We start from the raw sequence: 10,321 nt of genomic DNA, 5'->3' as shown, positions 1-10,321 counted from the left end.
AGGAAGGAAGGAAGGAAGGAAGGAAGGAAGGAAGGAAGGAAGGAAGGAAGGAAGGAAGGAATTGCCATATATCTAGTGAGTTTTATGCGATACTAGTATGTCCTTCCTGAAATTTTTTTTAATATTTATTTGTTTTGGGGAGAGCACAAGTGGGGGAAGGGCAGAGAGAGGGGGACAGAGGATCTGAAGTGGGCTCTGTGCTGACAGGCTAACAGCAGTGAATCCGATGTCGAGCTCGAACTCACAAACTTCGAGATCATGACCTGACCCGAAGCCGGATGCTCAACTGACTGAGCCACCCCAGGTGCCCCCTTCCTGACACTTTTAAGTTAGCCTATAAATTCTAGGAACATAAAAACCAGGTGAGTATTGGAGAATATAGTTTGAGAAAGGAGAGAAATTATAAAGGAAATACTACATTGTGAAACTTTTATAGTGTGTGTATTTGTGAGTTTTGCATGCAGATAAGTCAGATGAGTTATTAGTTATCTCTGGTAATGTGGAAAATTACTAATCTATTATTAAAACAGGTATGTTTATAAATTTGAAAAAGCAAAACATTTATTAAAAAGGATTGAAAGGCCTTGGGCATACAGTTCAAGTGGTGATGAGTTTTTAACTTCAAGCCTATAAAAATTGGGGGCAATACTCTAACTCTTGGACTTTTTCTACTGTGTTCACAGAGTACAAGTACTATTGAAAAGCTTTTCACTTATTTTATAACATAAGTTTAAGGGGTTTTATGGAAGTGCTTTTTATTGACCTACTTGTTATGTACTATTTTAATTTCATATCCTTTAGATATTTGGATTTGCACTGCATTTTGGAATTCATCTTCACTTACAATGTCACCATCAAATGGAGGTCCAGTTCGACCCAGCCCCCCAGATGGAGGCTGGGGTTGGGCAGTGGTTACTGGAGCTTTTATTTCCATTGGCTTCTCTTGTGCATTTGGCAAATCTATTTCTGTATTTTACAAAGAAATTGAAGAAATATTTAATGCCAGCACCAGCAAAGTGTCATGGATCTCTTCTATTATGTTCGCTGTCATGTATGCTGGAGGTAAGTACCCAGAAGGTCTGTACTTTTAGCTTTCAAAAGGTGGACAAAAACCCCATATTGAATACTTTTTGTTCTTGATGCCTTTCTGTGTAAGATACTTGAAATGTTAGTTTTTGAGGCTATGCGATTTGAGTCATATTTTTCATTCCCTTTAACAATAAAGGCTACATACAACTGTGAGCTGTTAGCTCAGTTATATTGCAAAGCAGATATCATTATGAAGGATAACTTTCACTAAAAATGATTATGTATGGTTGCTGGTATATGGAATGTCAACTGATGTTTTATGTTTTAATCATATATCCTTGCTAAACTCTTAATACTTCCAATAGTTTATTGGTAGGTGTTTTTTTTTTTCTTCAAAATTTTAAGATAGACTAACATATCTTTTGCAAATACTGATAGTTTGGTTTCTTCCTTTCCTTACACCTTTTTCCCCCCTCTCTTACTGCGCTGGCTCGGACCTCCAGTATAATGTTGAAGAAAAGTGGTGATGGTAGGCATTCTTGTTTTGTAGTTCTGTTTTGGTTTTGTTGTTTTCTCTGAGAAACAAAGTACCTTTTAGCTAACTTGAAAATATGCTCTAAAGTCAGAAGTTTGATCAGGCTCATACATCTCGTCATGTTCATGTGCATTTGCTCCAGATGATCATCTAAAAAATTAAAAACAGAGCAAACTTGCTACATATATATATGTCAGTAATATCCTAGATACATGAAGAATCCTATAAATACGTATTTGCAGCCTATTTTGCCTTAAAGGAGATAGGTTAGGTCTTCCATACTTCAGTTAAAATCCATCCAATATGTTGTAAGTGTATAGATGTACAATCAATGCTAGATTTTTCCCATTACACAAACCTGTAACTCTGATACAAAATAGAAAGCACTATTTCTTACCAGTGTCTTCTGTTTCATCTGTTTATTTTGTGGGGTGGGGTACTTATGTCTTGGCATCCTTTCGTGTCAGTAATGCCTTGTGCAGGTGTGGATGGGAGTGGGGGGCTTCTCCTCTATGTTACTGAGTTACTCGCTCTCTCCCAGGTCCTGTCAGCAGTATCCTGGTGAATAAATATGGCAGTCGTCCAACCATGATTGTTGGTGGCTGCTTGACAGGCTGTGGCTTGATTGCAGCTTCTTTCTCCAACACTGTACAGGAACTTTACTTGTACATTGGATTCATTGGAGGTGAGTTGCTACTGATGTATTTTGAAGCATTAATTTTTATGCAGATTATTTGTAGCATTCATCTGCCAATTCTTTTGAGAAATGAAAGTTCTTAGAAAAATGATTGGGTTACCATTTTTAAGAGCTATAGATATGTTAATTTCATAGTACCAGAAAAACATGTCTTTAAAGAAAGTTCTGGGGGCGCCTGGGTGGCTCAGTTGGTTGGATGTCCGACTTCAGCTCAGGTCATGATCTCGCGGTCTGTGGGTTCAAGCCCCGCATCGGGCTCTGTGCTGACAGCTCAGAGCCTGAAGCCTGTTTTGGATTCTGTGTCTCCCTCTCTCTGACCCTCCCCCGTTCATGCTCTGTCTCTCTCTGTCTCAAAAATAAATAAACGTTAAAAAAAATTTTTTTTTTAAAAGAAAGAAAGTTCTGGCACTTTGGGTGGTTTTTTTTTTTTTAAGTTGGTTTATTTATTTTATTTATTATTTATTTTATCTCTGCTAAAACAGAGAGAGTATAAGCAGAGTGTGAGGCAGAGACAGAGAGAGAGAGAGAGAGAGAGAGAGAGAGAGAGAGAATCCCAAGCGGGCTCTTCTCTATCAGCTATCTGCTATCAGTGCAGAGCCCATTGTGGGGCTCAAACTCACAACTGTGAGATCATGACCTAAGCCTATATCAAGAGTCAAACGATTAACTGACTGAGTCATTGGGTGGTTGTATTTTACTGACAGTTTTTCTTTCTTCCTTTTTTTTTCAAGCTTAAGAAACAGTGGTGATAGGTTGTGACAAGTTGCTGAAATGGGGGTTATCGTCTATTCCCACTCATTATCCTTCCACTCAAGAAGAAGTTGGCTCAATTTAGAGTAAGAGAAAATGTCAGATACAAAGCAAGAATTTTCTGGTTGAGAATCCATAGACATTTTCAAGGGCTTAGGGACACACATGAGAAAACCTCCCTTCCCCCTTTCTTAATAGCTACATTTGGAAAATGAAACTACTAAGGATAAAGAATATAGATCACCCATTACTCTACAATTCAGAGAAAACCATTAATATTTTGATGCTCGTATTTTTTATGCATACACATGTACTTTTCTTAGAAAATAAAGGGGATAAAATTATATATAATGTTTGTAACCGGGTGGTTTTACGTAATAGTGCATTATGTATATAGTCCCCCATTTCAGTAAATATACTGTAGCAGCTACTATTTTCCATTGGATGGATATACCATAGTTTATTTCACCATTCTGGAATAGAAAGACCTTTAGGTTGTTTATATTTTTCACTATTAATAAACCATATTTATATGATAGTACTTCTCTATACATCTTTGTGAACATGATAATTTCCATAGGACAAATTTTAGAAGTAGAATTACTCAGGGAAAAGGTTTTTGATGTGGTTTTTGATATTGTTTTAGAAAGGTTATAATAATGTACAGTCCGACCTGCAGGATGTGAGATAATGCCAATAACAGGTATCATCTTTTTGGATCTGTACTTTGACTACATTCATGAACATTTTAAACATTTAAATATTTTAATCCATCTAGAGCATGTGAATAACATAAGGAACGAACAGAACTTAATTGTTCTCACTTGGCTATTCAGCCTGTTTATTACTTCATTTATTAATTCATTCAATAAATATTTATTGAGTCCCTATTGATATGTCAGGGACTGTTTCCAAGCTCTGTGGGGATAGAGTCACCATGACAGACAAGGTTCTTCCTTTGTAGTGGAGGGAAGCAGACAATAAACAGACCAACAAATAAATGAATAGATAAATACATATTAGCTAGTGAGAAGTGCTTTGCAAAAACTTAAAACAGAGAATTTTGGTGAAGGATTGAATGACCCCTAAAGGGAAGACCTCTCAATGGGTTATCTTGGGTTGACATGTGGATGATAAGTAGGAGTTCTTCCTCTAGATTTTGTGAAAATCTAGAGGAACAGATGCCCTCAGCATGTCTGAGAATATACTGAGATGTGGGTAGGGAGGTAGGGAAGGGCCAAATCATGGTGCTTCCTAATCCAGGGTGAAGAGCTGTGGATGGAAGTCAGTGGAGGGACTGAAGGGGTGGCATTCTGGTCTGGTTTCCCCGGGAAGGGAGCAAGAATGGGAGAACACTTAGTAGGTTATTGGGATACTTGTCTCAGCTCCATTGGTTGAAAAATCTACTCTTCCCTATTTATTTAAATGTATCTTTTGGTTCTGTTTCTGGACTTTTTGCCCAATTTCATTGATCAGTTTTTCCTTTTGACTAAGTGCACACTGTTCTAATTACTGTAGCTGTAACTGTAGCAAATATTTATATATCTGTTAGTGTTTGTCTCACCAATTATTTACCCTTTTTGAATACTTCTAATGCATTTGTTCTCCGGGTATATTTTAGAGTCATTCTACCTCATCTGAAAAATTGAATACATTAGCATTCTCATAGAAATTACATTACATTAATGGATTTACTAAGGTGTATTAGCATCTTCACAGTGTTGTGTTTTACTGTCCCAAAATGTTTTCTCTCTCTTTCCATCCCTCCCTCTTTCTTCTTTTTCTGACCTCAGCCCCTCCACTTATGTCTTACTTCCTGAATTTGTGAGATTTATCCTCTCTCCTTTTTGTTTTCAATTCCCTAAATTATGAAATTAAACTAAGGAGTCTACATATATTATTCTTATTGTTGCTAACATCAAAGAATTATTTTAATGTTATATTATAAATCTAGTATTTGCTGCATAAAGAGACTTTATGTCTGTATTTATTCAATAGCAGCCCACTTAATCATCTACTTACTAGTTATAATCACCTCTCTTACAATGATGATTTTGACCTCCTGCCATTCATTTTGTCTAGTTGATCAATAACAAATATGTTTCTGACATTTATTCTGGTATGTAATTCTTTTCCTCCCCTCCACAGGTCTTGGGCTTGCCTTCAACTTGAATCCGGCTCTGACGATGATTGGCAAGTATTTCTACAAGAAGCGACCATTGGCAAATGGACTGGCCATGGCAGGCAGCCCTGTGTTCCTCTCTACCCTGGCCCCCCTCAATCAGGCTTTCCTCGGTATCTTTGGCTGGAGAGGAAGCTTCCTAATTCTTGGGGGCCTCCTACTAAACTGCTGTGTAGCTGGTGCCCTGATGCGACCAATAGGGCCCCCACCAATGAATGCAGGGAAAGACAGGTCTAAAGAATCCCTTCAGGATGCTGGAAGATCTGATGTAGAAAAGGGGACAAATAATGCAAGTACAGATTTTAATGGAAGAAACCCCAAAGACAAGAAACAATCAGTTTTTCAAAGAGTTAACAAAGTTATAGACTTATCCCTGTTTACCCACAGAGGCTTTCTACTATACCTCTCTGGGAATGTGGTGATGGCTTTTGGGCTGGCTACTCCTTTAGTCTTTCTTAGTAATTATGGCAAGAGTAAACATTACTCTAGTGAGAAGGCTGCCTTCCTTCTTTCCATTCTGTCTTTTGTTGATATTGTAGCCAGACCTTCTATGGGACTTGTAGCCAACACAAAGTGGATAAGACCTCGAGTTCAGTACTTTTTTGCTGCTTCTATTATTGCAAATGGAGTGTGTCATCTGCTAGCACCTTTATCCTCCAGCTACATTGGGTTCTGTGTCTATGCGGGATTCCTTGGATTTGCATTTGGGTGGTTTAGCTCCGTATTATTCGAAACACTGATGGACCTTGTTGGACCCCAGAGGTTCTCCAGCGCTGTGGGATTGGTGACCATTGTGGAATGCTGTCCTGTCCTCCTGGGGCCGCCACTTTTAGGTATAGTATGCCTTACTACCTCTTTGGTCCTCTTAACATAAAACAGGCATAGAAAATTGGGAAGGTGATAAAAAGCAGAGATTAGTGAGCCTCTGGGCGGCAGAGAGCAAGCATGTCTCTTTTTTTTTTTTCCTTTTTCTTTTTTTATGAGTAGGCTCCATGCCCAGTGTGCAGCCCAAGGAAGGTCTTGAACTCACGACCCTGAGAACAAGACCTGAGCTGAGATCAAGAGTCAGACACTTAACCAACTGAGCCACCCAGGCACCCCAATATTTCTCATCTCTGTGGCCTCAGTGTTGGCACAATGCTTGGAACAGCATAATTCCTCAGATACTTACAGAATCGAATTACATTGAACCATCAAGCTGAAAGGAGAGTGAAAACAATTACAAACTTAAACATTCATTAAGATAAACTTTTCTGATTATAAAACTAATGTGTATTATAGAAAAACATATAATATACACTCTACCTTTAAAATACTTTGGTAATTTCATTTTAATTGTGGAATTTATCATAGTAGTAATATTTAAAATAATAATAAGAGTTACCAGGGGAGGGCTCACAGTGTACCAGGGGCTGTCTAGATAATTTCATATACCCTGTCATAGCTCACAAGTCTATAAGGTAAGACTGTTAATGTCCCCTCTTTATCAATGAAGAAATAGAGGCTTTTAAAAGTGAAATAACTTGCCCAAGTTCACACAACAAGTGACCATAAAACTTGATGGATTATTCTCTGAGAGTACCAAATTGTTTACAATTTAAAACAAATTTTTTAACGTTTATTCATTTTTGAGAGAGAGAGGGAGAGAGCGCACGTGCTAGCACGTGAGTGGGGGGAGATGTGGGGGTGGGCCAGGGGACACAGAATCCGAAGCAGGCTCCAGGCTCTGAGCTGTCAACACAGAGTCCAACATGGGGCTCAAACCCACAAACTGCGAGATCATGACCTGAGCCGAAGTTGGATGCTTAACCAACTGAGCCACCCAGGCACCCCTAAAGTTACTATTAATGTAAAATGCAGTAGTAATTGGGACTTCCTCTGAATATGACTCATGCTTTTTAGATTATGCATTATAAGTAAGGAAGGATTCATAAAAGAAAATCCACTACTGATTTTTCTAGACTCCCAGTACTCATTCCTCCCTATATCCAATGAGAGTCCAAGTCCTATAAATTTCTAAATCTGTAAGCTCCTAAATCTCTCTCTAGTTGGCCCACTTTTTCTGTCACAACACCACCCCATCCACAGTTCCTGTCCCCTATCTGGGTTGCTCCAGCAGCCTCCAGACTGGTCTACCCATATCCACTCTAGCCAGCCTACAATCTGTTTTCTACTCTGCAGGCAAATACAAACTCGATATTCCAGCTGATGAGATCTTTCCAGTTGCTTCCCATTGTTCTTGGGGTGGAGAGCAAATTCCCTTGTGGCCTACAAGGCGCCCCCCAGCCTGGCTTCCAATCTCTCCAGCCTCATTTCCTGTCACTCACCTTTTGTTCTCTCTGCTCCAACAGCCCCGCCCTTCCTCCTTCCCCTCTCACACCCCAGCTTCCTACCACCTGCCTTTGCACTTGCTGTGCTCTGGCCTCATCCTTCTCCCATCCCCTCCTCCTAGATGGGTCCCATCCTCCTCTAGGTCCCTGCTTCATTTACACTGTAAGAGAAGCTTTCCTGACCCTGCTTGCTGCTCCCAACCCCCTATTTTCTGCTTTCAAACACTCCTTGTCACGGCTTGTCTAATTATTTGATTAACATTTCTCTTCTCCACTGAACTGTGGATGTTCTCTCCTCTGCTCTCCCTTATCCTCAGGGCCAGCAGCCCGGTGCCGAGTGTATGCGTCAGCCCGATAAATATTGCTGAATGAACGATGTCCTGAGTTAGAAAAGCATATGGAATCATATTTGAATTGGTTGTATTAAGTCCTCTTGGGTGTTTATTCCTTAACTAACCAATTGGGTGAGATGCTAATAAATTTTACTATAACAAGGATTTCATGGCCAAAACATTTTTGGAAACCCCAAGTTTGATAGATTACCAGAGGACCTTGCAAAGCCTATTTAATATGCACGTGGTGAATCTTTACCAGAAAAGAATATGTTATGCCATTCCCTAAGTTTGACTTTGGGAACACTCAGGAGGTTACAGGTGCAGCTTCAGTGTCAGACTTCCTGGATTAAAAGCCATGTTATTTCACCTATGAGCTCTGTGACCTTGGGCGAGTTACTTAAGGTTTCTGTACTTCAGTTTGTACATCATACAGCGGGAATGATGACAGAATCTGCCTGTTGTGAGGATTAAGCACTTCGAATGGTGGAAAGGTGTTGCTGTTAATTGTATAGCACAGGCCAAGTGTTCACAGGGACCGCTCTTTGGGAAATGCTGATGTCCGCGAAAGAGCATTGGCCAGGAGACTGCAGTTAGCTCTGTGGCCTGGGGCAAGACTCCTAAACCTCTTTTGAGCAACAAATTTTTCCACTGTGAATCCAGAGAATTGATTCTAGATGATCTGTAGGTCTTTCCTGGCTCAAATTTGGAAAGATTTCGTTATTTTCAAGTTGCTAAAAATAACAAAATATGCAAGGCCATCTAAAACCCAAGTGTGACATAAAAGATGAGATAATTTTTAGCAGTTCTTTTTTTAGACTAATTTGTCATTTATGGGCTCTTTGAGGATTGGTTGACATCTTTCTGAGTAGATCCTTCGGCTTCATTTGGGAAAGGTATACTTGTTCACTTTTGCCCACATAACTGTGTTTTGGATATCTTCAGGTCGTCTGAATGACATCTATGGAGACTACAAATACACATACTGGGCGTGTGGTGTGATCCTAATTATTGCAGGCATCTATCTCTTCATTGGCATGGGCATCAATTATCGGCTTGTGGCGAAAGAACAGAAAGCAGAGAAGCAGCAGAAAAAGGAAGGTAAAGAGAAGCCAAAAGAAGTTATTAAAGCAGCAGACTCTAGAGGATAGAGAGGCACATAAGGCCCCAAAGAGGAGAAACATCCAGTCTGAACCATGGATAACCAGAGAAGCTTTGGACTAAAAACACCTGAAAAATTCTACTGAATCTTGTTCTATTGGCACTGCTCACCACAGCCAGTGGACATTTGTGTGGAAGTCATACCAGGTACCCACTGATGGAATTTTTGTTTCATTCCCTCACAGCAGTCATAATGTATATGTCACATCCTTTGGGGCCAGGGGATTTACAGAAGATAACAGATGAAAATGCTTTTATTTGAAGTCATCTTTGTTAAGATATACTTTACATACAATAATTAGTCTCTTTTATAAGACTCAAGTTTGATGAATTTTGACAAGGCATCTATATAAATAACTACCCCCCCAATATAGAACATTTCAGACAGCCAAAGTAATTCCCTCTTGCCCCTCTGCAGTCCATTCTTTCCCTTCCCTACATCCCCTGGCAACCACTGGTCTTATTTCTGTCCCCTATAGTTTTGCCTTTTCCAGAAGGTAGTAAATGAAATCACATCATAGTATGTAGCTAGCATAATAAGAAATATATATTTCATCTTTGTCCCTAGTTTCTGGTACAGAGCTCCTAAAACCCTTGGATTTCTGGGTGATGAGTGTTTTCCGCATTCTAGTTAGATAACTGATGTCTAGAACCCCCTAGATAGCTTCAAGATAGGGACTGGTCTCCAAAAAGACCAAGGCTTTGATCAGAGGGTTGGGACTTTCAGCCCCTCTCCCACGACCTCTGGGGAAAGGGGAGGGGCTGGAAGTTAAGTTCAATTACTAACAGCCAGTGATTTAATCAACCATGCCTACACAGTGAAACCTCCATAAAAACTCCTAAACTGCAAGGCTTAGAGAGCTCCCTGGTTGGTGAATACATTGACGGGCTGGTGTCCGGAGGGTAGGATGCTCAGACAAGACACGGAAGCTCCACGCCACGCCTCCCCACCATACCTCATCCATTGCGTCCTATGCATCTCTTTCATTTGGCTGTTCCTGAGTCGTCTCCTTTATAATATATCAATAAACGTAAGCAAAGTGTTTCCCTGAGTTCTGTGATCCATGCTAGCAAATTACCAAACCTGAGAAAAGAGTTGTGGGAACTCCCAACTTACAGCTAGTGGGTCAGAGGTACAGGTAAACAACCTGGGACTTGTGGCTGGAATCTGAAATAAGGACAGCCTTGTGGGACTGAGGCTTTAAACCTGTGGAATTGGACACTAACTCTAGGTACTTAGTGTCAGCATTGAATTGAACTGTAGGACCTAGGTTAGTCTGGAGAGTTGTTGGAAAAATGGTCATT

General features: G+C 40.0%; 1 protein-coding gene across 2 annotated transcripts; it reads left to right on the top strand.

Annotated features, from left to right (window-relative positions):
* The first annotated feature begins 801 nt into the window (after nt 1-801).
* Nucleotides 802-10,061, top strand: LOC121027703 (monocarboxylate transporter 1-like). 2 transcript variants are annotated; one of them, XM_040471335.1, is made up of 5 exons: nt 977-1,062; nt 1,533-1,558; nt 2,106-2,249; nt 5,160-6,026; nt 8,801-10,061. In XM_040471335.1, the coding sequence occupies exons 1-5, from the start codon at nt 1,022-1,024 to the stop codon at nt 9,004-9,006; spliced, it is 1,284 nt and encodes a 427-aa protein (XP_040327269.1). In that variant the 5' UTR covers nt 977-1,021; the 3' UTR covers nt 9,007-10,061. The 2 variants fall into 2 exon arrangements, with proteins under 2 accessions (XP_040327268.1, XP_040327269.1); XM_040471334.1 differs by lacking the exon at nt 1,533-1,558 and having other exon boundaries at nt 802-1,062.
* The last annotated feature ends 260 nt before the right edge of the window (nt 10,062-10,321 follow it).

Source organism: Herpailurus yagouaroundi, unplaced genomic scaffold (genome assembly GCF_014898765.1).
Source record: "Herpailurus yagouaroundi ecotype Mexico unplaced genomic scaffold, PumYag 77, whole genome shotgun sequence".
NCBI lineage: Eukaryota > Metazoa > Chordata > Mammalia > Carnivora > Felidae > Herpailurus > Herpailurus yagouaroundi.
The sequence above is the reverse complement of the archived record's forward strand: the minus strand, read 5'-3'. Positions and strand labels throughout refer to the sequence as shown.

What these genes read in the sequence shown, in the direction of transcription:
- LOC121027703 (XM_040471334.1), top strand. Translation starts at nt 846, where the DNA reads ATGTCACCATCAAATGGAGGTCCAGTTCGACCCAGCCCCCCAGATGGA. An exon ending in CGCTGTCATGTATGCTGGAG is followed by an intron (nt 1,063 to 2,105) that starts GTAAGTACCCAG and finishes GCTCTCTCCCAG; the next exon opens with GTCCTGTCAGCAGTATCCTG. An exon ending in CCTGGGGCCGCCACTTTTAG is followed by an intron (nt 6,027 to 8,800) that starts GTATAGTATGCC and finishes GGATATCTTCAG; the next exon opens with GTCGTCTGAATGACATCTAT.